This window comes from Camelus dromedarius, chromosome 9, assembly GCF_036321535.1.
Source record: "Camelus dromedarius isolate mCamDro1 chromosome 9, mCamDro1.pat, whole genome shotgun sequence".
Taxonomy (NCBI): domain Eukaryota; kingdom Metazoa; phylum Chordata; class Mammalia; order Artiodactyla; family Camelidae; genus Camelus; species Camelus dromedarius.
The window spans coordinates 37,317,057-37,335,543 of NC_087444.1; the positions used below are offsets into that span (position 1 = coordinate 37,317,057).

Below are 18,487 nucleotides of genomic sequence, written 5' to 3' on the forward strand. Positions count from 1 at the left end.
GTTCAGGAGCGTAAATTGATGAAACAGGGTGGAGTTAGCTTCCCCCCCAACCCCCTGGGAAAGATGTTTATCAGTTACCTGTGAAAACTGGAATGAGGTGAGGAGGATGAGTGCGAAACGCTGCTCTGGTCTACTTAGTCTGGGAGTGTTAATGTTTTAGTGAACTGTCTACTGGTACCCTCAACCTGCTTCTGGACCTGGTCGACTGTTATTTCTTAATCTAACTTACTGTATTAGAAACTTTACGTATACTTGCATGTTGGCCCTTCCTCCCCCCCCCCCCCCTTTACAGGAAGATTTTCACTTTGTATGAGTCCAAGCTAGGAATCCATTGTCAACAACTTACTGGTGGCAATTATGATGGTATTTTTCGCCCTGCCAACCTTACACACAGAGAGATGTCACTTATCTTTCTGATATTTTGGGGGGTGCTATTCAGATTTCAAAAAGCTTTTCATGTTAACATTTTCTAGGCCAGGTAAAAGAGCAATGTTCAGCTTGTTTTCTTGCTTAAATTTGAATTTGAGTTAATAGTACTGTTTTTAGCAATTGATTTAGTGAAACCTGTAAGTGGGATAGTTTCTTCCTGTTATCTGGGGGGAAAAAAATCCCCTTTTTTCCTTTGTGAGAATACAGTAAATAGTTTTGAAATCTTGTTCATGTCAGTTTGCGTCTATTCACTAAGTTACTGAAAATGCTTAATAATATGCTTTATTGGGCAGATGCTTTTGTTTTTAGGAATGGACTATATTTTGTAATTTTTAATATAATTTTATAATTATCATTCTCTTGAAAGTTGTAATTTGACCTTTGCTGTGGATGTTTTTTTAAGCATGTAGCAAGTAAAGAAATGACTTGTATTAATGCTACTTGGTATTTGGCAAACTTTATCTTATTTTCCTGTGCGAAGTAACCATTTATTAGAAAATAGTGTAAGGAAGACAAAGGAGAATAGAAGGTAGTTTATGTGGTCAGTTTAAAATCTGTATCTGTCCTTAAAAATAAAATTATACTAAAAAACGGAGTAGATTGACTAATTAAAACTAAGGAAATAGTCCTTAAATTCCCTCACAAAGCAAAAACCTTCATGCATGGTACAAGTCTATTTTTTTTTTGTAATGGTATGTTTCTTAATCTTGTCTTCTTTTTCCATATCTTAACCCATTTGCTCAAAAATAATGCAACCTTTAAAAAAGAGTGTAAGTTTTCATTTATATTTAGTATGTCTGTCTCCAAATTGTATGTATGAGACAGTATATGAGAGGATGAGAGTGTAGGCCCTTGCCTACAAGGTTTTCTCGGTTCCCATTCCAGCTCTGGCACTTAAGTGAGCAAATGAGCTGTTTGAACTTGACCAAACTGTCTCCTTTCTCCTAGTCTATCTTCATCCTTATAGCTCCCTTGCAGGGTTGTTGTAAAGACTAAAAAGATAATATTTGTTTATAGATCCTGGCCTACCATTGGGCTTATTGAACTTTAGAAGCTTCTATTGCTATAAAAACTGTGAAAATGAAAAACAATGAAATAAAACACCATCAGCTAAAGACAAAACTGTTAATATGTTGCTGTTTTCCATCTGGCTTTATTTTATGTTTGTCTCTACATAATTGGGGTCATAATATACATAAAATTTTGAGTCTTGCTCTTTTTTATTACATTGTAACATAAAAGCATTTTTCCATGCTATCAAACATTTCAAGTAAATGTCAATATTCTTGTAATGATATTCTGTCCTGTAGATGTACTAAGATGTACCTACCCATTCCTTTTTTAATGGAATATTTAGGTTAAAAAATGTCAAAACCAGTACATATTTGTATGTTAATTTATAAGAGATTCTCATATTTATCATTTTTTTATTTGAGAATTTTATTTTCATTTTGAAAGAACGAAAAATAGAAAGGATAATTATCTCTCTCTAACCACATAGTATTGGAGTAAATAAGAATTTTAGAGTTTTGTGAGTCCTGATTTATTGCTTTAAGACGTTAATTGGACTCTGGTACATTTTCTAAAAAATAAGTAGCATTTTAAAGAATGTGAGAAGCCATATCAAGGTTACCAGTTATTTTAAAAATTCTAATGAATGATGTATAAACAAAGATTTAAGCTTAATGGTGGAATACTGTGTTGAAAATAATCATGGGTTGCTAGAAAAAATTTTAGTGTTAAGCTAAACTTGTGAAGAGAAATGCACATCTAAAGAGTGTGTGTTTGTATTTTAAACCTCTGATTCGTGGAAGGGTGCCCAATCTGAAATGACGGGATGAAAATTTACAGGAAAGAAAATGAGGAAGGAGTACTAGAAGAGGAGCAGTTAGATTCAGTCAACCAGTCGTTCATGTGTTTAATAAAATGTACTGAATGCCTGTAGTACTTAAGAATGCCAGGTGCATGTTTTCAAATTTAATTTTTGTAACAACTCTTATGAAGTTGGAAATTCCTGTTCTACAAATGAGGAAACCACCTCAGAAAACTGAAGCATACCCAATACCACACACCTAATAAGTTGTAGATTTAATCCTTTCTCTTCTGGGTTGAGGAAAGCTATTCTTTTTCTGCCTCTTTGCATTTATGATTCTGGAATTCTCAAAATTGATTTAAATTTAGAAAATACCTTTATCTTATAGATGAAATATAAGAAAAAAGAATGCAGACAAACATGGAAAGTGAGGACACAAAGAAAATACAAGGTGAGAAATTTATGGATCATATATCTGGAATTTGTTATAGAATATATTTGTGAGATACACTGCAGATTATCTGACAGGATCCAGGACATGGAATAATTATTCAGCAGTTTATATAAATATTTATGAAGCATATACTCTGTGCCTGTAACCCTGACTTTAGGAAACCGACACTCTAATGGGAAATGGCATGCTGATGGAATGCCATATGATAGCTGATTTAATGGAGGTGTATACAAAAACAGTGGGAACCTGAAAGGACCACAGTCAAAGTATGCCTGAAGTACAGATTTCAGAGTGGTCCTCAGAAAGATGAAAATTGAACCCACGGACATGGAGGAAGTTAATCAGAGAGAAAATATTAAAAGAGAAAAGGATGGGGAATTGTATTCTCTAATGGACCCCATCACATCAGGGTTTGGCTGAGGAAGAGGGCCCTCAAAAAAGACTGAGAAAAACATTTCAGGAAGGTTAAGAGTCAGGAATGCAGTATTTTGGAAATCAGCCTTATAAGACTGCCTTGAGAATAATTACCTAAGAACATCAGGGTTAAATGTCACGGATGATGGCTGAATTATCCACTGGATTTTTCATTTAGGAGGTCACTTGTTTTATTAATAGTAAATGTAATAGATTTCAGCCAGATTGCAGGATACTGAGGTCTGGGTGGGAAATAAGAATCTGGAGACAGTATGACTAGCTTGTCTGAAGATATATGGCAGTAACTAGATGGAAGTTGTAATGTTAAGGGAGTCTTATAAGAAATATAGAGACAAGAGAATATAGGGGAATGGGGATTATGGAGAGGAAGAAATTGAAGAAACTGGAGAGAGAGGAAATAATTGTTGGAGATGTCCCTCTCAGACTATTTATCACACTTTGAGGATTACTAACATCCTTTTCTGACTCTATCACCAGTTTGTGAGTTCCTTGGAATCAGAATCCCCATCTGATACAGAGTAGATGCATAGTAGACATTTAATAAAGAATGAATGAATGAATACATTTTAAAGACGGTCATAGGCCTTTTGAGTTGCATGTAAAAGAAATCCAACTCAAACTTGCACTTTTTCAAAAAAAAAATATTTGCACTCACTCAAATCCTTGTTTCATGGTCTACTTTTGGGAAGCCCCAAATTAAAACATAAAGTAGTAGAGAAAGAGATGAGGTTTGAAGAGAGCTGAAGATTTGGAATAGGCATTGAGGAAAATGGAAGAAACAGACAGAGCTGCCCATGGACAGGACTGCTGAGTAGAGTTGAGGGTTGTACCTTGGAATTCATACAAAATATTTGTAGTGGGAATGGCATAATTACTTGATTTTTTTTTTCCTTTTAGCAATGCCCAAATTTGGGCTGAAAGAGCAGAGAAAGGGAAGTGTTTTTGAGTCATGGTTAGGGTCATAGGACATGTTTGGTAGAAGGACAAGGGTTCAAAGGAATCCTAACAAGATAATAGTTGAGGTGATGAATTATGGGATCTGGGATGAATAGGGAAGGAAGTGAAGCTAGGAGTCTTGGAGAATAGGAGTAAAGGAATTAGAGATCATAGGGGTCAAGGAGTAAGTACAAGAATAAGGAAGTAAGACAGTTGAAAGAATTGAGAGTAATATGCAGAAAGTGAAATAATGGAGTTGAAAATACCAGTGGTGGAGCTGTTCTGACTAATGACAAGGGTCCAAGTTTGGCCTTGAAAGTGAATACCCAAATGTACATACTCTTTGAGAAAGGAGAGAGACTGTCTTCTTCCCAGCATCCATATCAGTTACCCAAAAGAACTGTGATTGGGGCTGCTTTGGTCATTTGGTCAGCTGCTAAGCATACCAGTAATTTAAACAAACAAACAAACAAACAAACATAACTTTTTAAAGATGTAATTGGCATACCACATAATTTGCCTATTTATAGTATACAATCCAGTTGTTTTTATATATTCACAGTGTTGTGCAACCATCACCACAGTCAATTTTAGACCATTTTCATCATCCTCAAAGAAACCCTGTACCCTTTCACAGTCACACACCCAATCCCTACTCCTCTGCCAACTTTACACAACCATTAATCTGTTTTTTACCTCTAAATTTGTGTATTCAGGACATTTCATATAAATGAAATCATATAATATTTGGGCCTTTTTGACTAGCTTCTTTCACTTAAAATAGTGTTTTCAAGGATCATCCATATTTTCTCATTATCTTTCTTTTTGTTGCTGAATCATATTCCATTGGACATAACATATTTTATTTATCCATTCAAGAGTCGATGGACATTAGGATTTCCACAGTTTGGCTACTGGGAATACTGCTGCTATGAGCATTTATGTACAAGTTTGGGGGTGGACATATGTTTTCATTTCTTTTGGGTATATACCTCGGAGTGGAATTGCTGAATCTATGGTAAGTTTATGTTTAACTTTTTGAAGAAATACTAGACTGTTCACCAAAGCAGCTGTACCATTTTCCATTCCCATAGCAATGTATAAGGGCTCCAGTTTCTCCAGATCTTTGGTCAAAATGTTATAATCTGTCTTTTTGATTATAGCCATCCACTGGATGTGAAGTGGTATCTAATTGTGGCTTTAGTTTGTATTTCCATAATAACTAATGGTATTTTACATGCTTTCATATACTTATTGACCATTTGTATATCTTCTTTGGAGAAATGTCTGTTCAAATTATTTGAATGCTTTTTAATTGGGTTATCTTTTACTGAGTTTTAAGAGTTCCTTGTATATTCTGAACATAGGCCCCTTATTGGATATATCTGATTTGCAGATATTTTCTTCTAATCTGTGAGTTGTCTTTTCACATTCTTTGTTTTTAATATATTTTTATTGTAATATGGTCAGTTTACAATGTTGTGTCAATTTCTGGTGTGCAGCACAATGCTTCGGTCATATAGGAACATACATATATTTGTTTTCATATTCTTTTTTAATGGAAGTTACTATAAGATACTGAATATAGTTCCCTGTGCTATACAGTATAAACTTGTTTTGTCTTTCCACATTCCTAATGGTATCTTTTGAAACTCAAAAAATTTCAATTTTAAGTTCAATTATTTGAATTTTGTTTCATTGTTTGGGCTTTTGGTATCGTGTACACTTCAGTTTTTGTTTCCTTGTTTGTTTTCTTTTGGAATTGTTGAGGGAACTAGAATTGCATAGACTGGAGAAGATAAAAACTGAGTTTTAGATATTAGTGGGTGTTTTTCTGGGAAATGAGGGATTATTATAGGAAATATCAAAGTATGAAAAGGGAATATAGAAGGAATTGAGAAAAGTACATAAAGAAGTTTCTGGCATTCTGCAGTTGTGCCTAGAATTGAAAATCACTGTGCCCCATCAAAAATCCTCTTTGGCCTGTTACTGTTGACAAGTGGCTTATTGATATCCATACAGTCAAACTAACCTTATGGTTTCTATTAATATAGAACTTGCTGTTGCTCCAAGACAGCTTAGTGATAATCTTTGTACTGTGGTTTTTTACTGACAAAATTGAGTCATACATTGACAGTTGAATTTCTTTCATGAGGAAGACCAATTATTGATTGACAGTAGATCTTAAGTTTCTTTAAGTGTGCTTCTCTATATTTTTGTCCTCCCTTCATCCTGTATCTTTGAGAAGTTTAAATGTTAATTCAAGTATTATGTCAAAATCTATGTACAATTTTATTTAAATCCTTTAAACCAAAATAAGAAATTATTTAAAGTCTCTAATAAAGAACTTTATAGGAAAAGTATTATCTATTGTTTCCTTTTTAGTTGCAAATAGATATTTAAAGTTTATATTTTGATAAGTTTTGACATATGTCTATACCCAATATTGTGCAGATATCAGCACAATCAAGATCTTGAACTTAATGGAAACAGCCTAAATGTCCATCAACAGATGACTGGATAAAGAAGATGTGGTATATTTATACAATGAAATATTATTCAGCCATAAAACCAACAACATAATGCCATTTGCAGCAACATGGATGTTCTTGGAGAATGTCATTCTCTTTATTTATTTATTTATTTATTTTAACTTTTTTTTTTTTTATTGAGTTATAGTAATTTTACCATGTTGTGTCAAATTCCAGTGTAGAGCACAATTTTTCAGTTATACGTGAACATACATATATTCATTGTCACATTTTTTTTTTCGCTGTGAGCTTCCACAAGATCTTGTATATATTTCTTTGTGCTGTACAGTATAATCTCGTTTATCTATTCTGCATATGCCTGTCAGTATGTACAAATTTTGAAATCCCAGTCTGTCCCTTCCCACCTCCCCGCCCCCTTGGCAACCACAGGTTTGTATTCTATGTCTACGAGTCTGTTTCTGTTTTGTATTTATGTTCTTTTTTTTTTTTTTTAGATTCCACAAATGAGCAATCTCATATGATATTTTTCTTTCTCTTTCTGGCTTACTTCACTTAGACATTCTGAAAAAAAAATGTGACAATGAATGTATGTATGTTCATGTATAACTAAAAAATTGTGCTGTATACTGGAATTTGATACAACATTGTAAAATGACTATAACTCAATAAAAAATGTTAAAAACAAACAAACAAAGAAAGTGAACTTATCCTCATGCCATGTTGTGATAACTCCCTTCTTTCCCTTCCTGAACCCTCATTCCCCAAACAGTCACTGATCTGCCTTCTGTTACTATAGACTAGTCTGTGTTTTTTCAATACGTGGAATCATACAGTATACTATCATATACTCTTTTGTGTGTAGCTTATTTCACTCAGCATAATTATTTTGAGATTCATCCATGTTGTTGCATGTATGAATAGTTAATTCCTTTTTATTGCTAAGTAGTATTCCATTGTACGGTTATACCACAATTTGTTTATCTGTTCATCTGTTGAAAGACATTTCAGATGTTTACAATTTATGGTTATTCTATATAATGTCACCATGAACATTTGTGTACAAGTCTTTGTATAGACATATATCTCCTTTTATTTTTGGTAAATTCATAGGAGTGGAATGACTGGATCAAATGGTAAGTGTATATTTAACAATTTTTGAAACTGCTTAATTTTCAAAGTGGTTGTACTATTTTATATGTCCACCTTCCATATATGAGAGTTACATTTCCTTCGGATACTTGCCAAAATATGCTGTGGTCAGTCTTTTGAATTTTAGTCATTCTAGTGGTTATGCAGTGATATCTCCTTGTGGTTATACTTTGCATTTTCCTAATGATTAATGATATTGAGCAGCTTTTCATGTGCTTTTTTGCTATCTGTTTATATTTTTTGTCTGTTCAAATATTTGTTCATTGTTTTATTGGGTGGTTTGTTCTCTTATTGTTGAGTTTGAGAGATCTATATGTCTTCTGGATATATTTTTTATTAGATCTGTGCTTTACAAATATTTTCTCCACTTGTGGCTTGTCTTAGCTACATTTCAGAAAACACTATTAAGAGAGTCAAGTTTTTAATTTTGATAAAGTTCAATTTATTCGTTATTTTTCAACAGATTGTGCTATTAGTATTGTGTCTAAGAAATTTTAATCTAACCCAAGGTCACAAAGATTTTCCCTCCATGTTATCTTTTAAAATTTTTATAGTTTTAGATTTCACATTTAGATCTGCAATCCATTTTGACTTAATTTTTATATTTGTGTGAAGTATGAATTCAAGTTTTGTTTTATTATGTTTTTGAATATGAATATCCAGTTGTTCCAGCATCATTTGTTGAAAAAGCTATCCTTTCTCCTCTGCATTGCCTTTGTACCTTTGTAAAAAAAATCAGCTATTCATATATGTATAGGTTTCTTTTTGGACTATATTCTATTTCATTGATCTATTTGTTTATGTTGATGCCAGTGCTATACTCTTTTGATTACTGTAGCTTTTATATTAAATCTTGAAATTAGATAGTATTAGTCTTCCAACTTTATTCTTCTTTTTCAGAATTGTTTGGCTATTCTAGGTCCTTTGGATTTCCATATGAATTTTGGAATCAGTTTGTCAGTTTCTACCAAAAAAGCCTGTTAGGGTTGCATTGAATCTGTAGATCAATCTGGAGAGAATTGACATCTTAACAATATTTAATTTTCTGACCCAGGAACAAGGTGTATTACTTCCTTTATTTCAATCTTTAATATCTCTTAGTACTTTTTAGTTTTCATTGTATATATCATTCACATCTTTTGCTAGATTTATCCCTAAGTATTTCATGTTTTCGATGCCATTGTAAATGGCATTGTTTTTGAATTTCAATTTCCAATTGCTGGTATACAGAAATATAATTGATTTCTGTATGTTAAATGGATATGGTGAAACCTTACTACATTCACTTAGTGGTTCTAGTAGCTCTTTTGTAGATTCCATCAAATTATCTACATAGAAGATCCTGTTGTATGTGAATGCAGATAATTTTTAAAATTTCCTTCCCAATTTGGGTGCCTTCTCTTGTTTTCTTACCTGATGGCACTGGCTAGGCTCTCCAGTGCAATGGTAAATGAAATGTTAACTAGAATGACATTGCCCAGACTGTCCAGTGCAGTGTTAATCATTTCTGTCTTATTCCCGACATTAGGGAGAAAGAATTCAGTATTTTTTTTCCTAACTATGATATTTACTGTAGAATTTTTTAGTAAATATACTTTGTCAGGTGGAGAAGATTTCCTTCTGTTACGTTTGCTGAATTTTCTAAAAAATCAAATGAATTTTGACTTTATCAAATTCTTTTTCTGCATCTATTGAGGTGATCATATGGTTTTCTCTTTTGTTGTATTACATTGATTGATTTTTCAGATCTTAAATTAATCCTGCATTCCTGGGATAAACCAACTTAGTTATGATGTATTATTGTTATTTTAATTTATTTTTGAATTCAATTTGCTAAAATTGTTTACACTTTTTTACATGTATGTTCACGAGGGATCTTGGTCTGTAGTTTTCTTTTTTCCTTTCTAATGGCCTTAGTTTTGGTATAAGGTTAATGCCAACCTCATAGAATAAGTTGGGAAGTATTCCTTCTCTCCAAACTTTTGCAAAAGTTTGTGTAGAATTAATATTATTTCTTCCTTAAATGCTTGGGAGAATTTACAGATGAAGCCATCTAAACCTGGAGTTTTCTTTACAGAAAGGTTTTTAACAATGATTTGTATTTGTTTCATAGATACAAGACTATTTAAGTTATCTGTTTTTTCTTTGGTTGACTTTTGGTAATTTGTATCTTTTAAGCAATTTGTCAGTTTCACCTATGTCATTGAATCTGTAGATATGAAGTTTACACATAACCATTATGAGCTTTTGAATATCTTTAGAATCTATAGTGATGCCATCTCTCTCATTCTGATATTAGTAATTTGTGTCTTTGTGCCTTTTTTCCTGATCAGTTTGAGGTTTCTTGGTTTTATTGGTCTACTCAAAGAGATCTTTATAATTGCCTTCTTTCTGCTTACTTTGGGTTTAACTTACTGTTTTTCTAGTTACTTAACATAGAAGCTGAGGTCATTAATATGAGATTTTTCTTCTTTTTATAATATAGGTATTTAGTGCTATACATTCCTCCTACATATTGATTTAGTAGCATCCTACAAATTCTACTATGTTTTATTTTCATTCATTTCATTCTAATTGGCAGATACTTAAACCAATTTAGCTTTAATTGAAGAAAATAATATTTGGATTTTCTATTCCTATATTTTATGCAAGGGGAAAATCAAATAATTATAAGAAGTTCATTTCAAGTTCTTTTATACAAAGAATATCTTTCTTTTACATCTCTATTGTTTGTTAAATTATAAAGGTGTTACATATTATTTAAAAAATAAATACGAAGATATGTATTTAGAAAGTGAAACTTAAATGGTTAACTTTTGAAAGGAAATATTTGGTTTAAAATAATGAAATTTTTGTTCTTTAGAAATGAAGACTGACTTGAACTTATTATTGGAGTGTCTGAAGTATCAAATGGACAATGCTTTTTCACAAAAGGAAGCTCTGGTCACTATTCATTCAATTTGTCAACAAAACAGTAAGACCTGATAGTGAATTTTTATTTGTGATTCTAGTTTTTTAGTATAGTGTTATATAAAATATGCATAGTTTTTTCTCTTCTACTCACTCTACGTGTTACGTTACTATGTTCATGTGATTTATTGTCCTTAAAAGAATAATTATAATATTCTATTTTGTCTGCACACTCTGTAGGTAACGCAGGTGTTTATTTTCGGGAAATTGGTGGTTTGATGTTTGTAAAAAATCTTGCAAAGTCAAGTGAACATAGCATGGTAAAAGAAGCAGCCTTATATACACTAGGAGCTGTTGCAGAACAAAATGGTAAAATATAAAAACTTTATTTCATTATCCTTTAAGCATTGTGTTATACTTTAACAAGCTACTAAAAATAATTTTAGAATTAAATTCCTTTTTTACATGTCTGGATAGTTTTATGCAGGTATTTAATTAATTTATGTAAATTAATGCATACCAGAGATTTTATTTAACTTACTAATGAGGGAACCAGGAAAATGTTATAGCTGTTTCAAAAGCAATGGCAAAAACAATACTATAGGTATTTGGAAAAGCTGAAATTTATGAATAGGTACGTAACTTGTCAGTGTATGCAGGGCAATAATCAATTGTATTCTACTGATCAAAATGTTATAAAATAGCCTAAAGACGGAAGAGGCAAGCATCGGGAACGGTGTGCTAGACAGGACATTCAGTAATCGTTTTCATCCATTTCAAAATCTTTCACAGTTTTTCTTGCCATTAGTTGGAAACTTTTTGTTTTTACTTTGTCTTTTACTATGCTTATCCTTTTTTTTTTTTTTTTGGCCAAGCAAAAGTTTTTTTGTTTTATAAAAATAAAATTATCATTCTTTCCGTTTTTTTGCTTCTGAATTTTGAATTACTGGAAAGTTTTCCATACTCCCAGGTTATAGGGGAATCCATCCATGTTTTCTTTTGGTATATGTATGGTTTTGTATTTTTACTTATACATATTTTATTCTTGTTTAATTTTCCTGGGGTATGGTGTAATGAATGACTCCAGCTTTATCTTTTTTTTTTAACATGGCAATCCAGCTATCCTAACGTTTCTTATTAAAAGGTAGATCTTTTTCACATTGATTTAAGATGCTGCCATTATCACTTAATGGGTCTATATTGCTTGTTTTTCTATTCTGTTCATTGTATATCCAGGTACTTGAATCAAAATATGAAGATAACCCACAACCATCTTGTATGTGGATAAATATGCTTTGCTTTGGGAATGGAAATTCATGCTGACAAAACATTTTTCTGTAGTATACCTGAAATGAGGTTAAATCTAAACCATCAAGTAGTTTGTCAAATAACTTTATATTCTTACATTTTCATCCATTAAGTATTTCTTCATCACTTGTTAAGAACCAAGCTTGTGTGCTAGGCATTGGGGATAAATAAGACATTATCTTTGTCTTTGAGAGCAAATCTAAAAGCTGTTCTAGACATTTGATATATGTGTTCAAATTATTTTTTTTAAATTGTGTTTATTGCATGATTATCCCACAAAAAACCCTATTGTCAAGTAGGTATCATTTTTGCTTTTTGGAAAGATTTTTTTATTTCTAGAAAAATCTTAAAAAATATAGTAAGTATCATTTGTCCCTCTTTTCTAAAACAGGTTTCTGAATTTTCTAAAAATTCTCCTTGGTTATGTTTTGTTACTTATTCTAATTTTTTTTTATCATTTTACTTTTATTTTTTGTTTAGTTAGGCTTTTCTTGGAAATTCCATGAGATTGAAATACACATTTTAGAACCTAGATCATGTACTTCTTATTAAGATACTGCTTCTTTGGTCTGCTAATTGAGTAAGCACACAAATTTGTCAGAAATTTGTTGTATGACTAATGTTAGTGAAATGAGATCTGGTTTAGAACCATCTGTATGGCAATGTTATATTTTGTTCAGCATATTTTAAAACTTTTTATGCTAATAAATAGAAATTAAAATTATATTTTCATATTTCAGTTTATTGTCAGCAGACTTTGTGCACTTCAGAATTGTTTGAAGACTTAACTTGGTTCTTATCTGATAATGATTCAAACACAAATTTGAAAAGAATGTCTGTCTATGTTATTTTGGTTCTTGTTTCAAATAATAGTAAGTACATTATTTTGTATTGTAGAAATATTGATAAAATAATAGATTGGAACAGTCATTATTAATCCTTTTATTCTAGTCCTTATGTCAGTGCCTTATTTTAATCTTACAAACTTCTGAGAACGACTAGCTTTAAAGAAAAGAGAATTAATAGCATGCATTTAATTTTTTGACACATATTAATTTAAAAAAATAGTAAAGTGATTTGTACTATTTAATTAATATTGAAAAGAAACAGCTTTAAAAGCAAAAAAAGGCAACTAATGAATTAGTTTTGTTGATTTTCCATTGGATTGATCATTTAGTTACAGTATTTACTGTATCAGCCAGCAATGACCTTAAATTTTATGTAGCTCTTGGCTAAAGTTTTATTTATTTTGTTGTTGTTGTTCTAGTTTTTATTTTGGAATAATCTTAGATTTATAGAAAATTGGCAAAGACACTGTAAAGAGTGTTCCTGTATGCCTATTGCCCAGGCTAAGGTTATTTTTTTAACATTGCTTAATTTAAATCTTCAAATTGTTACAAATTTTATATGCATTTAAAATGCTTCAATTTTTAGAGGGAATTTAAATGTTGTCATTCTCTAAGCATAAGTAATATTTTCCACAATAATCTTGATTACAGATTTTTACCTACTGTAATTCTGTGTTGTAATTTATAATATTTTAAAGTGACTGAAAGTTATTTATTAAAAATACTACTTAAATGCTTTTCATTTCTGCAAAATTATTTTCTAAACAGAAGTCATATTCATGCAATATATGGCTTTTTTTTAAGGGATTGGACAGACCCTTGTGAGAGAAACAGGATGTATTTCAGTTCTGTCACATTTGTTCAGGTAAATAAATATATATTTCTTGTTATTAATTTTCATTACTTAAGACCATACACATTTGATTAATCTGCTTTCTTTTCTTTTTAACCTAATAGGACAGTTCTTTCAAAATATGAGTTGAATTTGTCAGATAAAAATGTTTTCCAGAATTATCAGTTGTGGTCTTCAGTGTGTAGTACTCTTTGTGTCTGTGTCAACAATCCTCAAAATGGTAATTATCTCAAATATTTAAATATAAAAATAAAGATAAAAACAAATGAAAACTGATATTTTCCAAATACATTAAAATATGATTGCCCTTGTCTCCTTTCAGATGAAAATCAAATGCTTTGCTGTTCACTTTTTCCACATGCTAATGACTGGCTAATAAATTGCATGCAACCTGAGATAATTCGCCCTATTTGCTCATTTATTGGACTCACTCTTGCAAATAACAGTAAGTATTCATTATTCTCTGGGTTATACCTAAAGAAACATATTTCAAAGCATAACAAAAGCCTATTGAATTAACTAATTAATTTCTGTAAGTTGGCTCATTTTGGATGCATTTATACAATTGCAGATAGGAAAATCTGAAAAGTAGATATTGTTACGAAGATATGGGAAAATAGTGGTGGCAGCATAGTTTTGACTCTCCCCAGGTAGCCTCACAAAACAGAATAGCTAGACAGCAAAACTATAAAACCCACAGAAAGTATTCTCTGACCACATAGAATTAAATCAGAACTTAATAAAATAAAATATCTAGAAAAATCCCAAATATCTAGAAAGTAAGCAACTAAAAAAAAAAAAAACCCACATCAAAACAAAAAAACACAAACCTGTGCGTCAAAGAATAAATCATAAAGGAAATTAGAAATGTTTTTAACTGAATGATAATGAAAACACAGCATTAAACTATGGGATGCTGAAAAATCAGTGTTTAGAGGGAAATTTATATCATTAAGTCTTGCATAGGAAAGAAGTCAAATCCATTATATTAGTTTCCACCTAAGAAACTAGAAAACAAAGCAAGTTAAACACAAAGTAAGCATAACGAAAGAAATAATAAAGAGAAGATCAGAAATGAATGAAATAGATAAAGAACAGGATAGAGAAATCAGTGAAACCAAAAGCTATTTCTTTGAAAAGATCAGTAAAGTGGATCCTTTAGCCAGACTAACCACAACTTAGAAGGCCCAAATAACCAATATCAAGAATGAGAGGTAATGTCACTACAGATCTTTACAGATATTAAAAGAATAATAAAGGAATAGTAGAAACAACTTTATGCCACTAAATTTGACAACTTAAATGAATTGGACAAATTCTTTGAAATACATAAACTACAAAAGCTCACTCAAGATGAATAGATAACCTGAATATTCCTGTATCTAATCAAGAAATTGAATTTGTAGTTTAAAACCTTAACAGAGGAAATTCTAGGCCCTCATGACTTCACTGGTAAATTCTACCAAACATATAAGGAAAATAATTCTACATAAATTATTCCAGGAAATAGAAGAGGAGGAAACACTTCTTAAAACATTTTATAAAGCCAGCATTATTCTTATACTAAAACTTGAGAAAAGCATTATAAGAAAACTGTAGGCCAATATCCTTTATGAACATAGATACAAACATCATTAACAAAACATCATCAAATCAATCTAGCAGTATATAGAAAGGTTAAATATATTATGAGCAAGTGGCATTCATCATAGGAATGCAAAATTGGTTTAACATTAGAAAATTCTCCATATTCACTGAATAGAAAAGAAAAACTATATAATCTCAAAAGATGAAAGAATAACTTTTCACATAATAACTCAACATAAATTCATGACAAAAGATTTTGGTAAGCTAAGAACAGAAGGGAACTTCCTCCATGTGATCAAAGGCCTCTATAAAATACTACAGCTAACAGACTTAAATGGTGAAAGACTTAATACTTTCCCTCTAAGATTGGAAAAATGACAAGGATAACCAGTCTCATCATTTAACATTTTACTAGATGTCCGAGCCAGTGCAGTAAGGCAAGAAAATGCAACAAAAAGTGTAGAGATTGAAAAGGAAAAAGAAAATATGGTATTTTTTCATAGCTGACGTGATTGTCTGAAGAATCTACAAAAAACTGCTAGAACTAGTGTGATTTTAGCAAGGTTGCTGGATATAAGGTCATATATAGAAATACTAGCAACAATTGGGAATTTAAAGAAACTATCATTCACGATAATATTGAAAAAACAAAATACTTAGGAATACATTTAATGATACATGTGCAGTGTCTATATGCTGAAAACCATAAAAACATTGCTGAAATAAAGAAAACCTTTAATTAATGAGAGAGATATACCCATGGATTGTAAGATTCAGTATTGTTAGAATGTCACTTCTCAAATTCATCCCTTGATTCATGGCATTCCCCATTAAAATCCCTGCAGGCTTTTCTGTAAAAATTGACAAGCTGATTCTAAAATTTACATGGAAGTGCATAGGAGCTAGGATAGTCAAAACTGTTTTAAAAAAAGGACAAAATTGTAGGAGTTACATTACCTGATACTTCCTATACAGTAGTCAAGAGTATATAGCATTTTATATATATATATATATTTTTCCCTTGATTTTCTACAAAGGTGCCACAATGATTCCATGTTGGAAAAGATAGTCTTTTCAACAAATGGTGCTGGTAAAAGTAGTGATCTGTCTGGGAAATATAAGTCTCAACCCTTACCTTATACAGTACACAAAAGTTCACTTGAAACGATCCATATAACTAAATGTTAAGAACTAAAACTAAAATTTCTGGACAAAAACATAGGAACAAATTTTCATAATTTGGGAGTAGACAAAGATTTCTTAGGGCATAAAAACATGAGCCACTAAATTTAAAAAAATGATAAATTGGACTTTACTGGAGGTAGAATCTTTTACGCTTCAAAAGATCCTGTTTAGGTGAAAAGGCAAGCTGTGGACTGGGAGAAAATATTTGTGAAATGCACATCTGATAAAGAACTTGCACCAAGAAGATATAAAGAACTTTTACAAATCAGTAAGACAAAAACCAGCCTAATAATTTAAAAAAATAGGCAAAATTTGGACAGATACTTCACGAGAGAAGATATGAATATTAAGTAACACTTGAAAAGATGCTCAGAATCATTAGTCATCAGAGAAATCTAAAACTCCAAGGAGATACTACTAAACACCCACTAGCATGGTTAAAAGTAAAAATAACTAAAACTTTCTCACACGTTGTTGGTCAGATGTTTAAAGCAAATAGTCATGTTTCACATGCAAAGGAATATCTCTATAATTTGAAAAATTACAATCTATTTCCATAGTGCTTTGACATTTCCTCTTTCTCTAAATACCAACATAGATGAGTAATAGTTACAGGACCTTATTACTCTCAGCAAATTGGTATGAAATATATTAGAGATAATTTGAAATATTCAATGTACAAGTGTAGACTAGGATGTTCTGCTTATAAGCTTGAATTTTCAATACATAGGCTATAATTTAAAAGCTTTGTGGTAACATAATGCCCATTTTCATCTAATTAAAATTTTTTCCTTTTTCAAGATTTTTTTAAATGAAAATATCTTGTGGTAAATAGACTGTTTTGGGGTCTCCATAATGTTGAAAATGTTTGCTTATCCTTAAATAACATTTCCTAACAGTTCTGTTTCCAGATGTACACATTTTTAACATGATTTTTTTAGATTAAAATCTTTGTTTTTTTTGAATAGTACAAAAAGTAATTCTTTTGTTCTTATTTTTTATTGAAGTATAGTTAGTTGATTTATGCTAGTTTCAGGTGTACAGCAGTTATTCAGTTATACATATACATGCATACGTATATATACAAAAAGTAATTTTTGTGTTCAAATCATCTTGGCCGAATTTGTGGTACTAGGGTAGACTGGGAAGAAGATTTGTGACAGAATTATAGTCCTAGCCCATACATCCATTTGTTATAAGCTCATTGCTGGAATGGGGCTGTAAAGACTATTGAATGCACAGACCCATGGGATACTTTCCCGTCAGAATCATTTTCAATATGGGAACAAAAGACTTCAGACTTTTAAAAAATGTATCTGTCATCAGATCTTTGCTTGGAATAGTTATTATGACTCTCAATAATATGTTACATTTTTATGCTCCAAGAAGTAAATGAATTAGTCTTAAATAAGGTGGATGAAATGTGTGTTTTTTTTTTTAAGGAGGGAACAGTTAAATTACTTTGCCCTTTGGGTTTTGGTTTTTTTTTTTTGAAACTCCAAAAACTTTAAATATGTAATTATTTTTTAATCGAAGTATAGTTAATTTACAATGTTGTATTAGTTTCAGGTGTACAGCAAAATGATTCAACTTTATGTATATATTTTTTCAGATTACTTTCCCTCCTTTTTTTTTTTTTTGTTTGTTTTTGTTGTTGTTGTTGTTTGGTGGGGGAAGGTAATTAGGTTTATTTATTTATTCTTAGAGGAGGTACTGGGGATTGAACCCAGGACCTCATGCATGCTAAGCATGTGCTCTACCACTTGAACTATACTCTCCCCCCCAGATTACTTTACATTATAGATTATTATAAGATATTAAATATAGCTCCTTGTGCTATATTGTAAATCCTTGTTGCTTATCTATTTTATGTTTAGTAGTTTGTATCTGTTAATCCCATACTCTAATTTATCCCTTCTCTCCTCCCTTTCCCCTGTGGTAACTGTGTTTGTTTTCTATGTCTGTGAGTCTCTGTTTTGTATATAGATTCATTTTTATTATTTTTTAGATTCCATATGTAAGTGATATCATATAATGTTTGTCTTTCTCTGACTTACTACACTTTATATGATATTCTCTAGATTTGTC

The 18,487-nt window shown here is 31.1% G+C and overlaps 1 protein-coding gene across 1 annotated transcript in view; it reads left to right on the plus strand.

The window, feature by feature from the left end:
- The first annotated feature begins 2,662 nt into the window (after nt 1–2,662).
- TERB1 (telomere repeat binding bouquet formation protein 1) overlaps nt 2,663–18,487 on the plus strand; it is a 39,704-nt gene continuing 23,879 nt past the window's right edge. The window contains exons 1-7 of the mRNA XM_010985684.3: nt 2,663–2,693; nt 10,572–10,682; nt 10,859–10,987; nt 12,667–12,798; nt 13,579–13,639; nt 13,732–13,847; nt 13,950–14,072. Coding sequence (XP_010983986.2) covers nt 2,663–2,693; nt 10,572–10,682; nt 10,859–10,987; nt 12,667–12,798; nt 13,579–13,639; nt 13,732–13,847; nt 13,950–14,072 — 703 coding nt within the window. The remainder of the gene's footprint in view (nt 2,694–10,571; nt 10,683–10,858; nt 10,988–12,666; nt 12,799–13,578; nt 13,640–13,731; nt 13,848–13,949; nt 14,073–18,487) is intronic.